The sequence below is a fragment of the Salmo trutta genome, chromosome 8 (assembly GCF_901001165.1).
Source record: "Salmo trutta chromosome 8, fSalTru1.1, whole genome shotgun sequence".
In the NCBI taxonomy this organism is placed as follows: Eukaryota; Metazoa; Chordata; class Actinopteri; order Salmoniformes; family Salmonidae; genus Salmo; species Salmo trutta.
The window spans coordinates 31,379,455-31,405,801 of NC_042964.1; the positions used below are offsets into that span (position 1 = coordinate 31,379,455).

The following is a 26,347-nucleotide window of genomic DNA, read 5'->3' on the forward strand; positions in this document are numbered from 1 at the left end:
TGGGACCATGTAAGGGACTACAAAAAAACGGTAACTGTAATCTATTACGTTACCAGCAAAAATATTGTAATGAGATTTACAGATACTTTTTGAAAAACGAATGCTTACTTCGAGGATTACTTTTAAATTCAGAAAGGAGGTTTGCAAAAAAAAAATCTTTGACACTTCTATGTTTTCTCAATGACATTCCAATCAGCATTGAAAAATGGCACATATACAGTTGAAGTCGGAAGTTTACACAATTTCTGACATTTAATCCTAGTAAAAATTCAGTTTTAGGTCAGTTAGGATCACCACTTTATTGTAAGAATGTCAAATGTCAGAATAATAGTAGAGAGAATTATTTATTTTATTTACTTTTATTTCTTTCATCACATTCCCAGTGGGTCAGAAGTTTACATACACTCAATTAGTACTTGGTAGCATTGCCATTAAATTGTTTAACTTGGGTCAAACATTTCAGGTTGCCTTCCACAAGCTTCCTACAATAAGTTGGGTGAATTTTGTCCCATTTCTCCTGACAGAGCTGGTGTAACTGAGTCAGGTTTGTCAGGGCTTTGTGATGGCCACTCCTTGCTCATACATACTTTTTCAGTTCTGCCCACAATTTTTCTATAGGTTTGAGGTCAGGGCTTTGTGATGGCCACTCCAATACCTTGACTTTGTTGTCCTTAAGCCATTTTGCCACAACTTTGGAAGTATGCTTGGGGTCATTTGGAAGATCCATTTGCGACCAAGCTTTACCTTTCTGACTGATGTCTTGAGATGTTGCTTCAATATATCCACATAATTTCCCTCCCTCATGATGCCATCTATTTCTATTTCTCCAAAAAGTATGCTCTTTGTCCCCATGTGCAGTTGCAAACCGTAGTCTGGCTTTTTTATGGCGGTTTTGGAGCAGTGGCTTCTTCCTTGCTGAGCGGCCTTTCAGGCTATGTCGATATCGGACTCGTTTTACTGTGGATATAGATACTTTTGTACCTGTTTCCTCCAGCATCTTCACAAGGTCCTTTGCTGTTGTTCTGGGATTAATTTGCACTTTTCACACCAAAGTACGTTCATCTCTAGGAGACAGAACGCATCTCCTTCCTGAGCGGTATGACAGCTGCGTGGTCCTATGGTGTTTGGACTTGCGTACTATTGTTTGTACAGATGAACGTGGTACCTTTGGAAATTGCTCCCAAGGATGAACCAGACTTGTGGAGGTCTGCAATCTTTTTTCTGAGGTCTTGGCTGATTTCTTTTGATTTTCCCATGATGTCAAGCAAAGAGTCACTGAGTTTAAAGGTAGGCCTTGAAATACATCCAGATACACCTCCAATTTACTCAAATTATGTAAATTAGCCTATCAGAAGCTTCTAAAGCCATGACATCATTTTCAAGCTGTTTAAAGGCACAGTCAACTTAGTGTATGTAAACTTCTGACCCACTGGAATTGTGATACAGTGAATTATAAGTGAAATAATCTGTCTGTAAACAATATTTTGAAAAATGACTTGTGTCATGCACAAAGTTGATGTCCTAACAGACTTGCCAAAACTATAGTTTGTAACAAGAAATTTGTGGAGTGGTTGAAAAACGAGTTTTAATGACTCCAACCTAAGTGTATGTAAACTTCCGACTTCAACTGTATTTATACACTACCATTCAAAAGTTTGGGGTCACTTCGAAATGTCCTTCTTTTTGAAGAAAATCACATTTTTTGGCCATTAAAATAACATCAAATTGATCAGAAATACAGTGTAGGCATTGTTAATGTTGTAAATCCCTATTGTAGCTGGAAACCGCTGATTTTAGTGGAATATTTACATAGGCGTACAGATGCCCATTATCAGCAACCATCACTCCTGTGTTCCAATGGCACGTTGTGTTAGCTAATCCAAGTTTATCATTTTAAAAAGGCTAATTGATCATTAGAAAACCCTTTTGCAATTATGTTAGCACAGCTAAAAACTGTTGTTCTGATTAAAGAAGCATTAAAACTGGCCTTCTTTAGACTAGTTGAGTATCTGGAGCATCAGAATTTGTGGGTTCGATTACAGACTCATAATTGCCAGAAACAAAGACCTTTCTTCTGAAACTCGTCAGTCTACTCTTGTTCTGAGAAATGAAGGCAGTTCCATACGAGAAATTGCCAAGAAACTGAAGATCTCGTACAACGCTGTGTAATAGTCCCTTCTCAGAACAGCGCAAACTGGCTCTAACCAGAATAGAAAGAGGAGTTGGAGGCCACGGTGCACAACTGAGCAAGAGGACAAGTACTTTAGTGTGTCTAGTTTGAGAAACAGACGCCTCACAAGTCCTCAACTGGCAACTTCATTAAATAGTACCCACAAAACACCAGTCTCAACATCAACAGTGAAGAGGCGACTCCGGGATGCTGGCCTTCTAGGCAGAGTTCCTCTGTCCAGTGTCTGTGTTCTTTTGCCCATCTTAATCTTTTATTGGCCAGTCCGAGATATGGCTTTTTCTTTGCAACTCTGCTTAGAAGACAGTTTCATCTGTGGATTTGCCCTTTAAACAACTGCATATTATCAAGATACCGAAGTGTCACAAACAAAAAGTTAAACAATAGGCCTATAGCAAATGCAGCATATGGCATTCATTTTTCACATGTAAAGCACTTTTCTGTAGTGCTCAAAGCATGCCATTCCATGAGCGCATGATTTATTTTTCAGCTCGAATCAATGAGCCCAATCAGTCCTCCATGACAACAAAATAAACAACAGGGTAGGGCTGGCTATTAAGTCCTTAGTTTTGGTTTTATGCTCAGGTAAAACAATTTGGCTAATCTATACTTCTATATTTCCAAGTCCTATTCTTGAAGATTAATGGGTATAACATTTATTGGAATGACTGGAATTCTGATATATTTACATTAAAAAAGTCTATAATCGTTTTATTATATGTGGTAGAAAGCGATGGGTTATTAGAAGCCTACATAACCAACTCATAAAGTAAAATGTAACATCCATATATGGCCACCTATGTAAACTTTAACATTTATTTATCCTGCAATAAATGTGGTTCAATTGTTAACATACATTTTTGTATTCTTCTAATGCCTCTTAAGGGGAAAGAAATCTAAAAGTGTAATCAGATTACGTTACCAAGTTTGGGTAATCCAAAAGTTACATTACTGATCATTTTTAACAGGTGACTAGTAACTGTACTTAGAAAGTAACCTACCCAACCCTGGGTGGGACGCAGATCATGGACACAGTAAAGAAGTCAAGTCAGAGGAGTGAGTCACAAACTGACACTTTTACTGAAACACAGGCAGAAATTGGTTTACAGAGCTGGTGCAGAAAAGCCCATGCAGTACAGTACAGATGATCTATCTATATATTCAACAGACAGAAATAATCAAACAGAAATGATCATCACTGAGTATGACTCAGGAGGCTAGGGGCACAGATAAGTATCTTATCCATTTGTCGAAGACTACAATACATCACACAAATTCCAAAACAACAAACTGTATAATCACCCCAAAAAGTATAGATTTTTCATGAAAATAAAGGAAACATCTAGAAAGCAAAAATGCTGAAAAAATAAAGAATATGTATTATATTCATCACTTATATTTTATTTTTTATTTCTGATGACGAAACGCTGGTCAGTTAACACTGGTCTCGTACCCGCCTCGGGGTCAGGGTCGTCACAAGGTGTTCCACTTCCAACAGGGTTAGGAGGAGCAAGCCATCTCTATGGTACAGATGTAGGATCTTAATTTGATCACCCTGTGGCAGGATAACTTACTTTCCTGCAATGCAGGACATTTTAAAACTTGTAGTGTATGAGGCTTCTGAAGTTTTTAATTTCAACTTTACAAAAATGTATCAACCAAAAAATGTCCGTTAATCATAATAATTCACATTTCCTGTTGCTGCAGGATTATTGTCCTGCTGTAGCAAACTGACTCAAATGAAGATCCTACATCTGTAACCCTTGCTCACACAAGCAACCACGCCTTTCTGTACATCATCCTGTCCTCCTTGTTCCCTTGTTTATCGAGCCATTTAGTAGTGGTGACCCCATCTGTGCTCCCTCTCCTCCTCCTCCTCCATCAAGCTGCCTTTGGACAGTGTGTGATTTAGCAAGATAAAGAGAAAAAAAGACTGAACAACAGATCTGTTCCCAGTAAGAGAAGCACAGTCCATCTCCAAAGATGTTACACCATCACCCGTCCCCTTTGCTTTGACACACTTTCTGTCCATTGTCCTCCTCTTGTATTCTCCTCCACTTGTGAGCCCTTGTACACCATATCCTCATCCTGCACGGGAGCGAAGAGAAGACGACTGTAGTCCCGTGTCCTGCAGCCCAGCTGTCCTTGCGTCTGTTTGTCTGCGTCCATGTCTGTCCGTACATACGTCCGTCAGCTGGTCGATCGTTCTTTCATTCGTCTTTTGATTCGTTCTTTTGTTCAGGCGGGGTGGGTGTTTGTGCTGCTGTGCTGGTGTCGTCCCGGGCGACGCACAGAAAGGAAGGGGTGTTCTCTGGAACGCCTTAGCTGGGTGAAGGGGGTGCCCCCCTCTTCCCCACCCCTCATTGATGCCCTTTCTCCTTCTCTTCCTCCGGCGGCGGGGTTAGGTGTGGGGGTCTGCGCTTGCGTCAGTGGGCGGCTGGCGGTCTCACTCCCTGCTCAGGCGAGACCGATGGTCCGCTCGCCCTGTCTTGCTCTCTCATTTGCTTGCTCCCTCGGCCAGACTCCAATCAGCATCTCCTAGGGGACAGAGCAGGGCTTTACTGTAGTAGCTGTCTTCCAGAACATTCAGTGGACTATTTATCCCATCCTCAAACCCCCAAAACATCCATCCAAGATCCACCTCCTTTTCTCCACCCATCCTTCCCTCAACCTCCTGCCCCAATATCCATCCCCATTCACTCCTTCAGTACCATCATTACTGCATCTCCTTCCATCCATAGGTTGCAATGGTCTAGCGTCTGTTCGTGAGAAAATGGAATTGTGAGTGACAATCCAAAATAAAGTTTTGTTATTCATCAAAAACATAATTGTGTACTTTGCCATCAGTATCATGTAAGCATCTGTCAAATGTATGTTAGGCATGAATATGATGCGTTATGTTGACGTGGATCGAAATATCTCCTTTCTGAATTATTTTGTCACTTTTCCAAGACAAATATGAGGAGAGGACAAAGAACCTCAAGCTATTTCTGTTTCGATGAAAATAGAAATTTCGGGCAATCTTTATTTCCAAAAATAGAAAGAAATCTTTACAGCTTTTAAGGAAAAATAATATGAAAATGCACTTTAGTGCCTGCAAAGCAGAACAGATATATTTTCTTTCACAGTGCAAAAATAAAGGGGGACAAGTCTGTATCTGATCAGAATACTCAAAACAAAATATTGTTCGACAGTTGGGAGACATTAACCCTTTCCGGTTTTAACATAAGCAGGGCCTGAGTGCGGAATGCAGTCTGTCAGTAGCGTGTCCGACTGAGCTGGCTGGCCCTAGCCTCCTGGCCCTCATATCTGTTGTTTCTCTCGTCTTTCTCTTGCCTTTCTTGTCTGTCATGCTTTTCGTGCCTTTCATTTCTCTCCTGCTTTGTTTCCTGCTTTCTGTTCAGGTGCAGAGAACAAGGAGGGAGAGTCAGTAAGTTGACTAGCACCACATCCTTTGACAGGATCCCATTCTAATGCCAACCCTATTCCCCCCGCAGTGAATACAGGCTGTGTGTGCTTGTATTTAGGTGTGGTGGTGATTAGGACATAAAACAAACTTTTCATTCCACCACTGTCCCAGTCACTGTGGCTGCTGCATTAAGGAAAGTTCACCAGTCACCCAGACTTTCTACCAGCATTTGGCTGGTGGTCTGCTGTTGATTCCAGGCCCAGGTGGTGAGTGTGTGTGTAGTGGGTAGGTAAGTTGAGGAGCGAGTCTCACCTTCCTCCGGTCTTGAAGATGAGGTCGGCGTTGGGTGCCCCTTTGGGGTGTTGGTAGCGAGGGCGCCGCTCCCGGTTGGTGTTGGCAGGAGCGGGCCGCTGGGCCAGAGACGCCATCATTTCTACAAAACAAAAACCAAGAAGGTTAACACAATGCTACACAAACCAAGCGAGTTTAAGACAATGCTACAAAAACATATGCAACACAAACCAACAATGTTAAAACAACGCTACACAAAACCAACAAAATGTAGGCATGTTGAATTTTGGTAGTACTCCTGCGGCTTTCTCTCGTCATCACTCAAAAAACCCTCCCCATTTATTTTCCTAATGCATGCCTCATTCTCCATCTGCTCCTCTTCTTATCAGTACTGTATAATAAAGGGTGTCCAATCAAAAATGCATCTTTTGACAAACGAGTAAAGTAACGTGTAGATACTCCTCTAAGAAAACCTCATGTCTCCCCCAAACCTCATGTCTATCATAATCTGTTACAAAACTTATTGGCGTTTTAAACTCTTGTAGGATGGCCAGAACTAAATCAATGGAGGCGCGAGAAGAAAAGTAGGCAAAAGTCAGGACAATTGTATCGCTTCAGCTAGGAGGATTCTGTGCAAGAATTAAAGCTACTGCTACCTGACAGGCTCACTTTCCCATTGAACTCGTCATCTTTCTCTGAATCGGCAGTACATAAAACAATAGAGGTAAGATGTATATCGGTTTTGAGACATGACATATAGTATTTTCATATTTTAGTACACGCATTTCATATTATACGCTTTTTCAGTTAGAAGATTTCACACAAAAACAAGCATATCTCTGTGAAATGTCAACGGAGCACTGAGCGTATACCAAGTGTATTATTTTACATTTAATTCAGCTCGTGTCATGCTAATTAAGCTTTTTTGCGAACTGCAGAAACAACTTTAAAAAGACGACAGCCACAAAATGTCAAATCTTCAAAAGGTGCTACAAGAAACCTGCGTCGCTATGTCAACAGAGCACGGTGCTTATTCAAATCAAATTGACGTTTATTGGTCGCGTACACAGATTTGTAGATGTTATTGCAGGTGCAGCGAAATGCTTGTATTTCTAGCTCCAACAGTGCAGTAACACACACATAATGCATAAAGAACGAGCAATGTCAGAATATATATATATATATATAATCACACATACAGTACCAGTCAAATGTTTGGACACACCTACTCATTCCAGGGTTTTTCTTTATTCTTACTATTTTCTACATTGTAGAATAATATTGAAGATATCAAAACTATGAAATAACACATATGGAATCATGTAGTAACCAAAAAAAAAGTGTTAAACAAATCAAAATATATTTTAGATTCTTCAAAGTAGCCACCCTTTAACTTGATGACAGCTTTGCACACTCATTCTTTCAACCAGCCACCTGGAATGCTTTCCAACAGTCTTGAAAGGGTTCCCACATATGCTGAGCACTTGTTGGCTGCTTTTCCTAACTCATCCCAAACCATCTCAATTGGGTTTGTAAAGGCACACACCTGTCTACATAAAAGGTCCCACAGTTGACAGTGCATGGCAAAGCAAAAACCAAGCCATGAGGTCAAAGGAATTGTCCGTAGAGCTCAGAGACAGGATTGTGTCAACGCACAGATCTGGGGATAGGTACAGCCTTAAAGTTCCACAAGAACACAGTGGCCTCCATCATTCTTAAATGGAAGAAGTTTGGGACCACTAAGACTCTTCCTAGAGCTTGCCGCCCGGCCAAACTGAGCAATCTGGGGAGAAGGGCCTTGGTCGGGGAGGTGACCAAGAGTTCCTTTGTGGAGATGGGAGAACCTTCTGGACTTTATGGTAGAGTGGCCAGACGGAAACCACTCCTCATTAAAAAGGCACATGACAGCCCGCTTGGAGTTAGCCAAAAGGCACCTAAAAACTCTCAGACCATGAGAAACAAGATTCTCTGGTCTGATGAAACCAACATTGAACTCTTTGGCCTGAATGCCAAGCGTTACGTCTGGAGGAAACCTGGCACCATCCCTACGGTGAAGCATGATGGTGGCAGCATCATGCTGTGGGGATGTTTTTCAGCGGCAGGGACAGGGAGACTAGTCAGGATCGAGGGAAAGTAGAACAGAGCAAAGTACAGAGAGATCCTTGATGAAAACCTGCTCCAGAGTGCTCAGGACCTCAGACTGGGGCGAAGGTTCACCTTCCAACAGGACAAACAACCCTAAGCACACAGCCAAGACAATGCAGGAGTGGCTTTAGGACAAGTCTTTGAATGTCCTTGAGTGGCCCAGCCAAAGCCCGGACTTGAACCTGATTGAATATCTCTGGAGAGACCTGAAAATAGCTGTGCAGCGACTGACAGAGCTTGAGCGGCTCTGCAGAGAAGAATGGGAGAAACTCCCCAAATAGAGGTGTGCCAAGCTTGTAGCGTCATACCCAAGAAGACTCGAGGCTGTAATCGCTGCCAAAGGTGCTTCAACAAAGTACTGAGTAAAGGGTCTGAATACTTATGTAAATGTGGTATATATTTTTTTGCTTTGTCATTATGGGGTACTGTGTGTAGATGGATTAAATAGTTTTTTCCCTCATCAATTTTAGAATAAGGCAGTAACGTAACAACATTTCGAAAAAGTAAAGGGGTCTGAACACTTTCCGAATGCACTGTACATATAAAGTTGGTAAAACAGTATGCAAACATAATTAAAGTGACCAGTGTTCAATGACTATGTACATAGGGCAGCAGTCTCTAAGGTGCAGGGTAGAGTACCGGGTGGTAGCCGGCTAGTAACAGTGACTAAGGTTCAGGGCAGGGTACTGGGCGGAGGCCGGCTAGTGGTGACTGTTTGTTTTTTATCGGCTGTATTAGGTTATGAAATCAACCATTTTGGATATAAAGTTAATGATATGTTAGAGAAAGACCACACTGAATGATTCAGAACATGTACAGTGAGGGAAAAAATTATTTGATCCCCTGCTGATTTTGTACGTTTGCCCACTGACAAAGAAATGATCGGTCTATAATTTTAATGGTAGGTTTATTTGAACAGTGAGAGACAGAATAACAACAACAAAAAATCCAGAAAAACGCATGTCAAAAATGTTATAAATTGATTTGCATTTTAATGAGGGAAATAAGTATTTGACCCCCTCTCAATCAGAAAGATTTCTGGCTCTCAGGTGTCTTTTATACAGGTAACGAGCTGAGATTAGGAGCACACTCTTAAAGGGAGTGCTCCTAATCTCAGTTTGTTACCTGTATAAAAGACACCTGTCCACAGAAGCAGTCAATCAATCAGATTCCAAACTCTCCACCATGGCCAAGACCAAAGAGCTCTCCAAGGATGTCAGGGACAATATTGTAGACCTACACAAGGCTGGAATGGGCTACAAGACCATCGCCAAGCAGCTTGGTGAGAAGGTGACAGCAGTTGGTGCGATTATTCGCAAATGGAAGAAACACAAAAGAACTGTCAGTCCCCCTCGGCCTGGGGCTCCATGCAAGATCTCACCTCGTGGAGTTGCAATGATCATGAGAACGGTGAGGAATCAGCCCAGAACTACACGGGAGGATCTTGTCAATGATCTCAAGGCAGCTGGGACCATAGTCACCAAGAAAACAATTGGTAACACACTACGCCGTGAAGGACTGAAATCTTGCAGCGCCCGCAAGGTCCCCCTGCTCAAGAAAGCACATATACATGCCCATCTGAAGTTTGCCAATGAACATCTGAATGATTCAGAGGACAACTGGGTGAAAGTGTTGTGGTCAGATGAGATCAAAATGGAGCTCTTTGGCATCAATTCAACTCGCCGTGTTTGGAGGAGGAGGAATGCTGCCTATGACCCTAAGAACACCATCCCTACCATCAAACATGGAGGTGGAAACATTATGCTTTGGGGGTGTTTTTCTGCTAAGGGGACAGGACAACTTCACCGCATCAAAGAGACGATGGATGGGGCCATGTACCGTCAAATCTTGGGTGAGAACCTCCTTCCCTCAGCCAGGGCATGAAAATGGGTCGTGGATGGGTATTCCAGCATGACAATGACCCAAAACACACGGCCAAGGCAACAAAGGAGTGGCTCAAGAAGAAGCACATTAAGGTCCTGGAGTGGCCTAGCCAGTCTCCAGACCTTAACTTTTTAAGGTATAAGGGGCAGTATTTTCGATTTCGGATGAAAAGCGTGCCCAGTGTAAACTGCCTAATACTCAGGCCCAGAGTCAAATATTTGTATATTATTAGTAGATTTGGGTAGAAAACACTCTGAAGTTTCTAAAACTGTTTGAATGATGTCTGAGTATAACAGAACTCATATGGCAGGCAAAAACCTGACAAAAATCCAACCAGGAAGTGGGAATTCTGATGCTTGTAGTCTTTCCAAGTCATTGCCTATCTAACACTCAGTGACTTAGGGTTCATTTTGCACTTCCTAAGGCTTCCACTAGATGTCAACAGTCTTTAAAACCTTGTTTCAGGCTTTTGCAGTGAACAGAGTGTGAACAAGAAGGTCGGGAAGTTGGTGACTCAGAAAATGACATGAGATCAGTGGCGCGCATTCACGTGATGAGAAGGCTGTGTTCCATAACGTTTTTCAAGACATTGGAATCGTCCGGTTGGAATATTATTGAAGTTTTATGTTAAAAAGGCCGTAAAGATTGATGCTATACAACGTTTGACATGTTTCTACGAACGTAAATATAACTTTTTTTGACTTTTCGTCGTGAAATTTTCGGCGCGCTTCCTACATTTGGAGTAGCTTACTGAACGCGCAAACAACAAGGAGGTATTTGGACATAAATTATGGACTTTATCGAACAAAACAACATTTATTGTGGACCTGGGATTCCTGGAAGTGCCTTCTGATGAAGATCATCAAAGGTAAGTGAATATTTATAATGCCATTTATGATTTTAGATGACTCCAAAATGGCGGGTATCTGTATTGCCTGATGTATTTTTCTGAGCGCCGTACTCAGATTATTGCAAAGTGTGCTTTCCCCGTGAAGCTTTTTTGAAATCTGTCACAGCGGTTGCATTAAGGAGATGTTTATCTCTTAACTTTGAATAACAGTTGAATATTTTATCAACGTTTATGATGAGTATTTTTGTAAATTGTTGTGCTGATTCACCGGCAGTTTTGGAGGCAAAATATTTTATGAACATCACGCGCCAATGTAAAATGGGGTTTTTGGATATAAATATGAACTTTATCGAACAAAACATACATGTATTGTGTAACATTGAGTCCTAGGAGTGTCATCTGATGAAGATCGTCAAAGGTTAGTGCTTAATTTTAGCTGTATTTCTGGTTTTTGTGACCCCTCTCCTGCTTGGAAAATGGCTGTGTGGTTTTTCTTGTGTTGGCACTGTCCTAACATAATCTAACTTTATGCTTTCGCCGTAAAGCCTTTTTGAAATCGGACAATGTGGTTGGATTAAGGCGAGGTGTATCTTTAAAATGGTGTAAAATAGTTGTATGTTTGATAAATTTGAATTATGACATTTTGTTGTTTTGAATTTGCCACCCTGATATTTCACTGGCTGTTGAATAGTGTGAACCGTGGGTGGGACGGTAGCGTCCCATGTAGCCCTGAGAAGTTAATCCCATAGAAAAATCTGTGGAGGGAGCTGAAGGTTCGAGTTGCCAAACGTCAGCCTCGAAACCTTAATGACTTGGAGAAGATCTGCAAAGAGGAGTGGGACAAAATCCCTCCTGAGATGTGTGCAAACCTGGTGGCCAACTACAAGAAACGTCTGACCTCTGATTGCCAACAAGGGTTTTGCCACCAAGCACAAAGTCATGTTTTGCAGAGGGGTCAAATACTTATTTCCCTCATTAAAATGCAAATCAATTTATAACATTTTTGACATGCGTTTTTTCTGGATTTTTTTTGTTGTTATTCTGTCTCTCACTGTTCAAATAAACCTACCATTAAAATTATAGACTGATAATTTCTTTGTCAGTGGGCAAACGTACAAAATCAGCAGGGGATCAAATACTTTTTTCCCTCACTGTATAATCATATTTGTCTAGGTAAAATGTATTTTATAACATAAGGAAGTTACATTTTATCACCGAAGCGCGTTTTCACCCACTCTAGGCAGAGTGAGTGGACACCCTATTTAATACCTTGGTAGTCTTCTTGCTCCTGTCTCTCGTTGATGTCCAGAGTGAGCTTCTTCATCCTCATCCTCTCCTCCTGCTCTGCCTGCTGCTGGTTGAAGTGGTTGGCAGCCAGGTGGGAGGATAGAGGCACGTTCAGGATCTTAAACTAGAAACAAAAGAGACAAAACGGAGACACATTCAAGAACTTTAACTACAGTTAGGAGATCTGAAACAGGCACATTAAGCATTGAGAAGGAGCAAGAGTTACATCTCATGCTGTAGGCAGACAATGGGACAAGTGCTCAGTATTCACACTGCAGAAACATGCTCTCCTGGCTTACTATTCAACCTTTTACAACACGCCCTGTGATGTTTTTTCTCTGGATGTGCTAAAACTCAAAATGTGTTTCTCGGACGGAGGCCCAGGCAGCAGAGAAAGTGAGGGAGGGCCACTCCCTTGGTGTGGAGCTGACAGAGGAATGCAGTGAATGTGTCTGACAGGGAGGGGGTCCAGGTACGTCACATAGAGAAGCTGTGACGCTTACTAACACACACTGAACCTCTTTATCCTCACCTCAGGAAACGCACTACAGGAGATAGTGTGTTTACCATGGGGCGTATGGAGAGACATGTCATCTATAATGCATTAAGTAATTTATATAGCTTCATTTAACAACCACAAAAACCGTCTATAGCCGGTACTGTTATTTGGTCAAAACACAATGTTTACATAGGGTTTGTAATCTGGTAAATGTCCTTTAAAAGCAGTTGCTGGAAGTGTAGTGGACTGAGTTTAGTGAGCTTTACTTTAACGTCTTGATTTTTCTGGACAGAGAATGTGTACACTCTCTGAACCTACAACAGTAAAGAGCTTGTCGTCTCTACCCCACCACCATTCATTCCACCAGCGGACTGGGCCTAAATACACACACACACACACAGCTCAGAGTCAATATTATCGCTGTGTCTGTCTGACAGTGCTGATTCTGTGGAGGGATCTGACTGAACTAACAGCGAAGGAGACTTCAGCAAGTTTGTATGTGTGTGTATGTGTGTACCTGCTGCTTGTTGCCCTTGCGCGTGAGCATGACAAACTGCATGGTGTCTGAGATGTCTGCGTCTCCCTCTCCAGAGCAGACGGGTCCTCCAGGGCCTTTCTTCAGCTGGCTCTTCAGCTGCAGGGGGATGGCCACGTCCAACTGGTGCACCTTCACCGCCTCCCCGCTCCGCTGCTACACACACAGCGTGCGCACACACACACACACACACACACACACACACCACTCCTGTTAATACCCGTTTATTTAACAAAAGTAGTACAGTACTACAGACATAGTGACTGTGGCACACAGATTAGAGAGAATAGGAGAGATACTGTACCTGCAGGTTCTCCAGCATCATCTTGTCCAGAGCCTGGATGAAGTCCTCATCCTCAGCACATGCCACATGCTTCAGACCGCCACCACGGATGGTCACCTCCTACAGGACAAGACCGTCAGCAACACAATAACCTCTCTCCCTCTCTCCCTCTCCTTGCCATCTTCTTACATTGTTCTCCTCGTCCGTCTCGTTCTCCTTGTTGGAGTCGGTCAGATAGTCAGTGTTCTCCTCCTCCTCTTCCTCCCGCTCCTCTTCCTCATTCTCAGACCCTTCCTGGAACACACAGCAGGTTCTTAGATGGGGGGAGTGTGATTGTGTGCTAGCTTCTGTAAGGTAGAAAAACAAAACACTAAACCTGGAGAGCTATGTTGTAGGTCTGGCATGATAAGAGTTGAGTGAACACATCAATCTAGCAACACAACAAGATGACCCGCTTCCTTATACAGTATCTTGCTTAGGACTGGGCTGTCCTCAGTTTGCCCCCCCCCTACAAAACTAGGGGTGAGGGCCAAATGAATGAATGAATGGATGATAGATGAGTGAACAAGTGAGAGATCTAGTATCCACCTATTATGAGAGACTTGTGTCTTAGACATGCAATGAATGAATAATGAATAAAAGATTGACAGAATCACTTCTTCCTCTGGCTCGTTCATCTCGCTCTCATTGCCAGACTGTTCCTCTGTGTCCGCCCCTCCCTCTTCGTCGTCATCGTCATCATCCTCGTCTAGAGCCTCGCCTTCACTCCCCATGGCACTGGAGGGCCGGCCGTCCTTTTGTCCATCCATGGCCAGTCCTGCAGGACACAAACATATGCACACACACACACACACACACACACACACACACACACACACACACACCTTCATTCGAATGGCGCAACGTCAGGTTGCAAGACTAAGTCTTGAAGCAAGAGACTTCGAGAGAAAACGCTAAACCATTTGCATTATAGTCATTGATTACAATCATTAGTAAAAAGCTCCTCTCGTGAGCCATCGCTCCATGTTCTGAACAGGCTTTTCCCTGGCTCTTTACATAATAAATCAAATCATACACAAAGCATAGACATTTACCACAGATGATATCCTAAACTACTTGAATTATATCCAGGAGTGAGGACAGACTAACGCAAACAACAAGCCCATTTAGAAACATAACACTTTGTTGGGGTGGAACTGCAGGAAAGTCAAGTCATTGCAAGAAATCCAAGTCATAGTGACATTCATTGTGAAACTAAACAAGTGCTTCAACACAGAGCTTGGAGAAACCATGAATATAACTTCAGAAGCCTGATGAGCAGAGCGCAGTAGAGGAGCAGATAGGTGTATAGTTAAGAGACGCTACTAAGCAGTAGAACTTAGTTAAGCAGGGTTCAACAGAGTCAGAGGAATGCCTTCATTGCCTTATCTTGGTTAAAGGATGAATGGCGAAACAATGAGGCCACTGTACAGCCTGTGGCTTACATCACCCTCATCAATCACTCAGAGCACTCACAGTACAGACAGACAGACACGCACACATGCACAGGGCTTTTCAAAAGCGTTCTCTCGCATTCCACGTCAACACCTTGAAACCTTGAAGAAACAATGATCTGTGCCTGGGTTAATACAGCGGAGTACTTGTTCCGTGACTCAGAATGCATTACACCTGCTAAATGAATGCTTCCCTCTTCCTCCTCTGTGTCCAACAGGGTATTTTATTATCTACATCCTGTCTGTCTCTTGATTGTTTCTCTATCTCTGTGCATCTCTTTAGTTTCCTCTCCATCAGATAGTGATCAACTACGTTTCACCTAAATAAACACTTTCAGTATTGTGCCACTTTCGAACAGCAGGTGCAATAGGGCAATGTTATATTTCACAATATATTGAGATATCGTGTCATTGGGATGTCACTCAGGTATTTATTAATATTCCCCTATAACCCTGAAGTGAACACTTACTTGAGTAAATATGTTTTGGTTTGTGCAGACTTAAGAGTATGTGCTTTAAGTGGCAGTCTACAGTGCAGGCAGGTCTGACTGCTGTGTGTTTGTGGTATGTGTGTGAGAGGGCCAGGTATGTGTGTTATTATGAGGGAATTAGACCTGTCTGACAGACAGAGAGTGGCAGGAGCTGAAGCAGCCTCCTCCACACGGGGGAATGTTGCTCAGCAAGGAGGACAGAGAGCAGGAGTGGGCCAACCTGAGGAGCTAGCTGCTACAGCAACACATTTCTGAGGCCCGCAGGCACACACACACTAGAAACATGTGGGGGACTCAGGTATGACAAGGATCTTTAACAACCTTGTTGTTGTAGCGTGCGTGTGCCCTTATGCATACATTCCTGTGTGTGTGTGTGTGTGTGTGTGTCAATCTCTCTCTCTCTTACCCAGTTTAACGAGGAACTCCCTCTCCAACTCGGTGACCTGTCGTGTGGAGTCTTCCAGGGAGATGCAGAGCTTCATCTTGGGCCGGAGCAGCTCCAGGGTGTCACTGATCATGTAGTCAATGTCGATGGGGAACTGGTGCTCCGCACTCCACACCTCCACACTCTTCTTCCACCAGATATACCTCTGGAGAGGACAGACAACAACACATCAGAATTTAGGGACAGTCTTGTAAGGAATTCATGTAATTGACATTATGTCACAACAGTATCAAAACCATTAATGGCGAGAGAGAGAGAGAGAGAGAGAGAGAGAGAGAGAGAGAGAGAGAGAGAGAGAGAGAGAGGAGTGAAATAAGGGGAGGTTAAACGGTCATACCGACTGACCTGGAAGTAGATGAGGAAGCAGTCCAGCTTCCTCTTGCTGGAGCCGCGGTCAAAGTACTGTCCGCAGGTGTCAAGCAGGGTGCAGACCATGCGGATGCGGAACAGGTGCTCGGGGGGGTCCAGGGGGCTGGGGCTGCCGTCCGGGTTCACTCCGAACGAGATGAAGGAGAAGAGGGTGCGGAAGATGACCGCTGACTCCACCATGCGGTAGTTGTAGAGCTCCCCCAGAAACTTGGCACTGCTGATCCGACGCTGGTTGAACTTGGGCTGGTTCACCTGCAAAGGAGAGGGGAGGAGCGACGATGGGGGGGAGAGAAAGGGAGATAGAGGAGAAAAGGGGGTGAGATGGATAGACATGGAGAGGAGAGGGAGAGAAAGGGAGAGAGAAAGCAGGTGAGATGGAATGGCAGAGAGGTGTTGAAGTTTAGTGCATCTGTGCTCAGAAACACCATAAATATGAAGCCCCAGGGAAGATTTCACCCACATGAACCTCAGATGTATCACTCAATTTGTTACTGTGTGTCACGCAAACCACATATCTGAACCAGAAACATGCAGTTCAACAGCCTGTTCACGCGGTATACAACACGTAGCCTCAACAATCAGTCATTCAAGTCATAAAAAACGTACCATCATTCTTTCCTGCTAGGGCTCTTCACATGGCCCTTACATCCAGGAATGAACTCTTGAATCTGGGCCTGACTCCAACCAGCTCCTCCTCCCTGGTCCTCACCTCCAATCCCAGAAACAGCTCACCACCCTGGGCTTGCCTTGCCCTCCCCACGCCCTCCCATGGTGCTCACCTCCATTCCCAGGCGGATGTCCTCCAGGACCCCATCCACCACGTGGATGCCCACGTCCTCCTGGTAGGCCACAAGGCCGGCCAGCAGGTTGGCCACACAGTGGATGCTGTTGTACTTGATGTTCCAGATGTTGACCATGCAACAGATCAGGTAGCCTTTAGACTCTGGGTCCTGCCAGGGGAGTTTACGCATCTGCCTCAACACCTAGGGTAGGGGAGGGAGGAGAGAAGGGGATGAAGAGGAGGGAGACAAGAAAGCGGAGAACGAGAAGGGAGAGGAAAGATGATAATCGGCAGGTGTTTAATACTTCTGTTGTGGTTTCGTTTTTTGGTATGTTAAAGAAATTCCAGACTAATCGGGGGGTGGGGGTCATGAGCTTTTTCCCCCCTCAAATCTCTCTATAGTGTTTTGATGAATATGCATCAGCCAGTGACTATATAAACGAGGCACCATAAAAATAAAAATGTAAAGCCTTTCTTGAACTAACACTTGCACGTGACTTTTTTCCTCCTTACTGACTTCAAGTTGAATTAGTCGTATATGTACGGGATACGCATGGTATACACCGTCCAACTAAATGCTTACTTGCAGGTTCCTTCTCGAAAATGCAACAAGAATAAGAAATAATAAAAGATAATACGAAGAGAAAAAAAAGTAAATAGCAGTAGAATAGAATAAGACATTTTAGCATAAGTATAATACAGGAAGGCACAATTTATATTTCAATATTTACATTTGTACTGGGGAAGGGGAGGATGGGAGGCGAGGGTATAAATAGAGCAGTATAATAAGAGACTGGTCGCAGCAGTTGTGATGTGTGTGTAGCATGAGTGTACAAAATATTTGTAAAACCTTCCTAATATTGAGTTGCTCCCCTTTTGCCTTCAAAACAGCCTCAATTTGTCGAGGCATGGACTCTACAAGGTGTCGAAACCGTTCCAGTGAAAGTTACAGAGGCCTAAATACACCCCCCCCCCAAAATACTAACCTCCACTGTTACTGTAATCGTGAGAGGTTAGCATGTCTTGGGGGTTAATAACCTCCACTGTTACTGTAATCGTGAGAGGTTAGCATGTCTTGGGGGTTATGACATTTGTGCTTCCAACTTTCTCACTCATAAAGATTCATTCAGGATTATCCGTAGCATCATTGTAGCATCCACATTAATGTAGAAGTGTTTAGAAACACATTCTATTCATATTTACAATAAAAGCGCCACCAAAATGACACAATACATTATGTACCATTCATTTCTATTGGGCACAAAATGATCTGAAACACAGCAGATGTATCCAACAAGTTTGTATAGTCTAGGAATATGTGAGCAAATACGTTTTACTATTTTAATACACAAGTGAATTTGACCCAATACCTTTGGTCCCCTAAAATGCGGGGACTATGGACAAAAATTTTAAAAATTTATGTAATTTCATAAATGGTTCACTCAATATGGATCAAAATACCTTCAAATTAAAGCTGACAGTCTGCACTTTAACCTCATAGTATCATTTCAACTGCAAAGTGCTGGAGTACCGAGGCAAAACAACAAACAAACGTGTCACTGTCCCAATACTTTTGGAGCTCACTGTATCTTAAGATGAGTGCACTAACTGTAAGTTGCTCTGGATACGAGCATCTGCTAAATGACTCAAATGTAAAATCTTCATACCTTCTCCGTGGTGACCTTAGAGAGGTCCTTGTAGAGCAGTTTTCGGATGTACTCCTGCAGCGGGGGCCTCTTCTTCCTGACAGTCTTCTCCATGGGCGGGGGGTTGCAGTAGTAGTAGGCATTCTCCACCATGGTCACGTAGCGAGCATCCAGGTGCTGCGCCTGCTTCTTCCGCATCATTTGCTCCTGAGACACGCAAGTATACAAAAACAAGTGAGCCATTCGATATAGAACCCAACTAAAAGCTCTCAAGAAGGTGTGTTATATTATTATCTTGCTAAACGTAACCTAGAAAATATGGCAGCTTTGCACCCGACATGAATAACCTCGTCCAAATGCAATTTAGGGACAATAAAGCTGGATTAATAGCACTTTATGAATCAGATTTAATCCTGGATTTCGGCACCAGTTAGGAAGGCCAAGACAGGTCTCTCTCCGGGACTTTGGATGCACTCCAAAACCTTTGGGGAATTCCAGTACAGTGTTTGATAGGTGTGTGTGCTTGTACATTAGTGGAGGCTGCTTAGGGGAGAACGGCTCCTAATAATAGCCGGAACGGAGCAAATGGAACAGCATAAAACACCTGGAAACCATGTGTTAAATCTATTTGAAAAAAATTCCACTGATTCCGCACCAGTCATTACCACGAACCCGTTCTCCCTAATTAAGGTTCGCCAACCTCCTGTGCTGTATACGTACGTGCGTGCATTGCCGTGTGTGCGTGTGTGTGTTTGTACCAGAAGGACGCTGGTCCGGAGGTGGGAGTCGGGGGATCTGAAGAGGAAGCGTCCACTGGTCTCCAGCAGGGTGCAGGCCATCTCTATGTGGTGGTGGGAGAAGTCTGACAGCAGCATCTGTAGAGCAACACACACAAACACACACATCACTCAGTAACATGTTGATGACAGTGTCATACAATAATTGTAACAGTAACCACGTTTCCATCCACAGTTTTTATGCGAGTAAAGTCATGTCATATATCATTTTTTTAATCACGACAGGCGTGATGGAAACAGGAAGTGTCAGTACAATTTCATAAATGTCGACAAACAATTTGTTCGTTCGACATGGTGGGATCATTTTGTGTCGGTAAAATGAATTATGTGACAATCGCAGTGAAAACTACTTTAATGCGCAATTATTGATATAATAAAACCATCATGTTGATGTAAACTTGGAGTCACGAGGAATGCTTGATATGAAGTTGTACTACCACTACGGCATGGAAAAGAATTAAGAGTTGATAGGCAGATGAAATAAGTTCTGATGAACTTCATGATGGTTAAGTGATGGATGGTGATGAGCTTTGAAGGTGTTATTTGAATGCTGGTGACATGATGATTGATGCAAGGCTGCCAATTATCAAATACAAATGATATTGCTCTTATCAATATCTCATCATATGTTGTAACCTACCCTGTCCACTTTATCAGCGAACTGTTGTCTAGAGAGCATGTGCCAAAACCAGATTGGGCAAGTTACCCATTTATCACAACAGTTTTGGTGACAAAACCATTGGTAGAGTTAAAAATGAAATGGAAACATTGAACTTCTGCTTTTTATTTGGTACATGAAAAATTAAGGCCAAAAAAAATCTAAATTTTTTAAAATCACACACAGCATTTTATCAGTTTGATGGAAACACACCTCTTGTGGGAAAATTTGAAAATTGTTTTTCTTTGCAGATTTTAGAATAGTTGTATGATAATCTGTCGCCAATTGGATGGAAACCCAGCTAATGATAGCACAGCTTCCTGGTGAAAGAGAAGCATCCCCTACCTTCAGACAATGCAGAGTGTCCGTTTTAGAGAACAGCTTGAACTTCGCCAGCTCCCCGATAAACCTTACAGTTTTATTTTTTGTTTCGATGTTGATCTGGTCCTTCTTCCGAATCTACAAGGAAACACAGCAAGCATTCTGTATTGAAATCACCTTCAAAACTGTTTGTTTCCTTCAGTATAGGTCCTATTTTAATGAGGCAGTGGTTCTGTATGAAATACACAACAAAGACGAAGGTGTTAATAGTTGTTGTAAAGTCTTGGGACCTACGTGGAACCTGAAGTCTCCTTTGAGTATGGAGCACAGGTCATCGGCCACATCTGACATGCAGGGGTGAAGGGTGGCCACCAGACGGGAGTAAAAGGGCAGCAGATCCAACCTGGAAGAACACAACACAATCATGAGCTTTACAATGGTATAAGTACCATTGACTTCCTTTATGCCATTTCAAATTAAATGAGCAACAGCACCACCTAGTGGGTAAAAGGGACTACAACAACAAAAACATTCCCACACAAATCAATCCATGATCAAATCCTTCCAAATTAACTATCTGCGTGTGTGTGTGCATGTGTGCTTTGTCAGGGAACGGTGAAGAGAGTCTGGACCAGCTTCCTGATCAAATCCTTTCAAATGAACTATCTGCTTTATAGTGAGTCTGGTACCTTTGTCTGGGAACGGTGAAGAGAGCCCGGACCAGCTTCCTCCTGTTTGACTTGGTGTTCATGTTCATGCAGAAATCCATGGCAGCCTGTGAAAAAACACACACACAGTCAGACTAATTCACTGCACAACTGTGTACTTAGTACCACATTCCCTGTGAATCATTGCCTTTGTGGCTAAACTCAAATTGTTAAGCATGGAATACATCCTTCTGGTACGCTGAAGGTGTGTTGTGTTCTCTCCTTGCCTTGTCTATGAGGTCTCTGTTGACACAGTTGGGAAGCTGCTGGATGAAGGCGTCCACGATGAGCTTCAGGTGGGACCCGGTGCTTGCCTCCTCATCCTCTTGTTCTTCACACAGAAACAGGGAGGACACAGTCAAACATGAATACAACAAAGTCATGCTCCAAATATCTCCTTAGCGAACTTAAGAGTCACTCAGCGACAGAAACAGCAAAGCCATAGCATAGGTATAGACCTAAGAATGGGGTTGATACATGTGGAATATTAGAAACCTTGTGAATGACTGTCTGGTTTCCACATGCTCAGCAACACACCTCTGTTTACTTGATCGGCCCTGAGCACCCATGAGTGGGCCCTAGCTCTGTTTCCCTGACCTCTCTCATACCCTAACTTGAGCCCTGGAAAAGACACACAAACACCAAGACACTGTCCATGTCAATAACCAACATGCCTCCTCTATCCAGAGGTTGTAGATATTTGATTATTGCCGCCCTCTTATTGTAATTGTCAAAATGGAAAGCTGGCAGTGCAAAGCGCTGGGTGGTGTGTGCTGTTTGGTGGCTGGCAGGCTGGTGGGTAGAGAATACCTTCATCTTTACCTTGCTCGTCCAACAGTTTTTTGGCAAGCTCTGCCTCGTTCTCTGCCTCATCAGGTCCATCCAGCTCCAGAGGGTCATCAGCGATGTCTAGAGCCTCGAGCTCCAACTCCAACTCCTCTGTGGTGGCCGCAGCATCTTTAGCCTCTGAGGAAAGGATACAGCAACAAGAGAAGGGTCATTCAGGGAGTGTGAGTTTGTGTGTGTGTGCATGCGTGCAAGTGTGTATGCGGCTGTACCTTTACTAGCAGCCTCCTCTTTGTCCTTGCCCTTCTCGTTATCTTTGAACAGGATGGCGGGGACGAAGGCCTTCAGGTCCACCATGTTCTCGTAGAAGTTCCTGGCATCCTCGTCCTCCCAGATGCCCCCCTCCAGGTCATACTCCCCGGGCTTCCCAGGGGTGAAGATGTCAATGCCAGGGCCGTGCTCTATCACACAGAGAGGAGAGGAGACGGTTAGATACACACAGACACCAAAGACTGTAGGCTACATATAACCAACAGCAATAAAACATGATAACAATGTGGCTTTATAACAAAAAAATCAACCAAAATTACAACAAAATGCACAGTCTTTATATTGTTCCTATAACAAAGTAATAAACAGTATACAAGGGTTGTTACTCTTTACCTTCCTGCACAGTCTTGTCCAGTGGAAGTTCTGGCATGTTCTCATCCAGAAAGTCAGCCAGAGACTGGGTGTTAGCCAGCAACTTCTGGTAGGACGTAGCAAACTCCTCATACTGCTTGTGTCTGTCCTCACTCAGCTCCCCTTTGGAGTGGAGGATACGCCTAGAGGAAGAAAAACCATGGAGGTGTCAGTATGTACACTAAAAGACATTTAGCATGTTACTCAAAATGGCAATACGTCATATACTGTGGCAGGAGTATACACTGAAATCAATAATACAGGAGAAGTTGCGAGATGGGTCATGTTGAAACATTTCTCCAGGAAGCCTAGGCCCCATCACCTGTTCTGCCTCTCGATGTTCTGCAACTCACGGTGGTCCTTCTTGAGGTGCTTGGTGAGCGAGGTGAAGTACTCCCTCAGAAGGTTCTGGAAGGGCTGCTGCTTCTCCGTGTTGATGATCTCACTAGGAGGGAAGGTCAGGCCAAACTTCTCCCGGGCAGCCTTCACTTTGCGAGGCACCAGGCCCGCGATGTCGTCCCCGCAGTGCTTACAGAAGCTGATGACCACCGACACATGCGTGTGTGTCTCGCGGTCTGTCCCGATGATGCTCTTCAGCTGCTCGTAGATGAGCGAAAGGCCCTCCTTGTCCGTAAACAGGCCCACGATGGTAAGCTCTGCGATGAAGCGCAGGTCGGTGCGCAGCTTGCTCACATTGGGCGCCTTCTCCTCCTTGCGCGCCTCAAAGTGCCTCTTCCAGGCCTGGAGGAGCAGTGGGGCAAATTCAGCGTAGCGCTGGTGAAAGAGGGAGCACAGATGCACGGCGCAGCCCACATCAGAGATCTTCAGCTTGGCCTCCACCACCGAGCCCACCGCCTCACCGATGTACTTGCTGAGGTTGAGCGAGCCGAAGTCATTGGAGAGGGCTTCGCGCTGCTGCTCAGTGAGCGTGCGCAGCTTCTTGACAAAGGCCGTGTTCTTCTTCAAGCTGGAGTCAAGGCGGCTAAAGAAGGTCTCCTCAGGACGGCCCTCGTGGGCATTCTGGTTGCGGATGCGCAGCTCCTTCCGGCACTGGTGGCGCTCCCAGGCCTCCTGGTGGAGCTGGTGACCCTCCTCCTTCTCCCTGGAGTGGGAAGAAAGATGGAGAATCAAGTTAACAATTATCTGAATTCACAAATACTAACCATACACAAAGTTTATGATGTTGAGAGCACCTACAGTAGATACATTATTATGGTGGTTTTTCCCCTGAGCTCTTACTTGAGTTGAGCTGCCTCCTCTTCACGCTGTCTCTTGGCCTCCTCCTCCTGAACTTTTCTCTCCTGCTCCTCCTGCTGCTTCTTCTCCTCTTCCTCCTTCTTCCTCTGCTCCTCCTCTGCCTTCTGTTTCTCCTCCTCTTTCCGTTTCCGCTCCTTTTCTTCCTTCTTTCTTTTGTCCTCCTCAAGTCTCCTCCTCTTTTCCTCTGCGGCCTTACCGATATCTTTCTTGCCACTCATCTTTGCCTCATCCTTCACTTTATCCCGGGAGGAGGCGGGCCGTCTATCACCCTCTCTGTCTTTCTCCTTGTTACTAAAGGAGCTCACCTCTTTCTCATCCATGTTTAATGATCTCTTGCCCTCAGCAAGCATTCTAGAAAAACAAAGTTGAATCATTTACATTTTTTTTAAACATTTTAGTCATTTAGCAGATGCTCTTATCAAGAGCGACTTACAGTAGTGAATGCATACATTTCATACATTTTTTATTTATTTACATTTTTTCCCCCGTACTGGTCCCCCGTGGGAATCGAACCCCATGCTCTACCAACTGAGCCACACGGGACCATTCACATTAGCAGTGTTACACATATCAGTGCTAGGCAAGCCTAGTTAATAACGTTGGGCGCCTGGTAGCATAGTGGTAGCCTAGTGGTTAGAGCGTTGGGCCAGTAACCGAAACGTCGCTAGATCGAATCCCCGAGCTGACAAGGTAAAAATCTGTCGTTCTGCCCCTGAACAAGGAAGTTAACCCACTGTTTCTAGGCCATCATTGTAAATAAGAATTTGTTCTTAACTGACTTGCCTAGTTAAATAAAAAAACATTGAACCCTAGTGGTCTGAATATTGACTTTGATCTCAAGCCCTTCTTATGAACTAAGTTTTCCTTTATGAACAAGTCTAATAAATTGAAAAAATATTTGTACAGCTTATTTGCGTACACCTAATATGTTCCCCCTGTTGATGATGCTCATTATATATTAAGGTTGAACTAAAAGATTACACGTAACAAAAATGAAATGAAATACGAAATGATGTAAAATTGAATGAAACAATATTGTATGTTGATGCTAATATGATGTATAATATTCCATTATGTTTCTATATGACAATAGCGTAATATATTTAATATGCCATATACTATTTTTTAACAGTTTCACTAATTAATTTTAATTAACAATCATTATGACACACCCCTTACTATTGTCATTGGTTACACTAATTGCACTGTTTGTCTACATAACCCGGTTCAAGTATTCATAATATTACCCTGAAAAAGGCAGTGACGCCGAAACGTTGGTAAAGACCCATTAAATTGCTGGGAGTTTATACATGGAGTGTGCGACTTTATTTATTTTGATAGTTTATTCGCTGTTAGTCAGCACCTCCACACAAACTATTATTCTAGGTGTGCGCAAGCTCATGTTTTTTAATCTAAATTTTAAAAAATATCAACTTTGATTTAACGTTAATATTCGCTGATCAGATCATTGGCTAATTCACATTGCTAGCTACACATGTATCACAAAATGTCGATATAACTAGCACTGTTGGTTAGAGCCTGTAAGTAAGCATTTCACTGTAAAGTCTACACCTGTTGTATTCGGCGCACGTGACAAACTTTGATTTGAATTGTGACTGGCCGAGCTGCTAAAAGTTTTAGCCAGCCGTTGGTGAAAGCGTCACAAGATTAAATGTCAGTGATTGAATATTTCAACAGTTAACGTTAGCTAGCTAGTTATTTTTTTCCTAATCTCCGCCAACTACCATATCTAGGTAACGTCATAAAATGCATAAAACCTCCAAGTTGACTACACGCCAATTACATGTTTATCAACGTGCGTTATGAGCCTATTTTACTCTTAAATTGCAGAGTTGTGATAGCTAACGTTACCTAAACGGCACTATGTTGACATTGTCTTACCAACGACGCACGTATAGATAGCCTAGTCCATGCTAACTTGCTGAACACACAACGGTTAGGTAAGAACCGTTCGTCGTAATTTAGCATGTGTACGACTATGTGCAATTATTTTATAACAATGAAATAAAGTGAATGTTTTTACCACCAGTGTTGACAAAACAGCACACATTAAGACAAAGTTACGTTGCTAACGCGTTAGCTAGCTAACTGTTGTTAGGCCGCTTCGGCTTGAGTCTCGACTCGAGAAGTAAACAAATGCCTTGGTTGCCCGCGAGCATTAAGATCGTCGATGTCAATCGTCTGCATAAACCAAAAATAAGTGTCAACATATATTAGTAATAATTACAAAACGTTCATTATAGAATATAGTCTAAAACCAAATTATTACCTTCGATTTCTCTCAAAATAAACATCTGACTTGTGTTAATAAGTAAAAATGATTTCCTTGTGCGGCAAAGGACCCCTTGGATTAGGCACCAAACAATCTGCCTAAAAGGAAATGTAGGGTCTAATCTACTTTGTTTATTGAATCGATAAGCAGATCGAAAATCTTTATTATAGTAGTATTTTATCAGTAGATAAATTGATCTACACCAATTATATAATTTAGTTATGTATTCATGGTACATTAATTCAGACAGG

At 43.2% G+C, this 26,347-nt stretch overlaps 1 protein-coding gene across 11 annotated transcripts; it reads right to left on the reverse strand.

Annotated features, from left to right (window-relative positions):
- Positions 1-3,239: 3,239 nt before the first annotated feature.
- Positions 3,240-26,183, reverse strand: LOC115198668 (regulator of nonsense transcripts 2). 11 transcript variants are annotated; one of them, XM_029760815.1, is made up of 24 exons: positions 26,094-26,183; positions 23,786-24,154; positions 22,869-23,648; positions 22,529-22,689; positions 22,138-22,326; positions 21,890-22,045; positions 21,617-21,700; positions 21,307-21,410; positions 21,062-21,147; positions 20,667-20,775; positions 20,397-20,510; positions 19,355-19,471; positions 18,618-18,803; positions 16,949-17,152; positions 16,146-16,421; positions 15,762-15,945; positions 14,028-14,188; positions 13,561-13,665; positions 13,393-13,491; positions 13,071-13,244; positions 12,037-12,178; positions 5,910-6,030; positions 4,900-4,947; positions 3,240-4,723 (listed from the first exon to the last, which is right to left on the reverse strand). In XM_029760815.1, exons 2-23 carry the CDS (start codon positions 24,151-24,153, stop codon positions 4,941-4,943), a joined length of 3,927 nt encoding a protein of 1,308 aa, XP_029616675.1. In that variant the 5' UTR covers position 24,154; positions 26,094-26,183; the 3' UTR covers positions 3,240-4,723; positions 4,900-4,940. The 11 variants fall into 11 exon arrangements, with proteins under 11 accessions (XP_029616675.1, XP_029616674.1, XP_029616676.1 ...); XM_029760814.1 differs by having other exon boundaries at positions 3,240-4,726; XM_029760816.1 differs by lacking the exon at positions 4,900-4,947.
- Between the last annotated feature and the right edge of the window lie 164 nt (positions 26,184-26,347).

Bases quoted from the DNA above. Each gene is read 5' to 3' on its own strand.
- LOC115198668 (XM_029760806.1), bottom strand. From the start codon at position 24,153: ATGCTTGCTGAGGGCAAGAGATCATTAAACATGGATGAGAAAGAGGTG. The intron at 19,472-20,396 runs GTAGGGGATGCT...GTTGCTCTACAG, and splicing joins ACACTCTGCATTGTCTGAAG to ATGCTGCTGTCAGACTTCTC. The intron at 12,179-13,070 runs GTACACACATAC...TTTTGTTTCTAG, and splicing joins GCAAGGGCAACAAGCAGCAG to TTTAAGATCCTGAACGTGCC.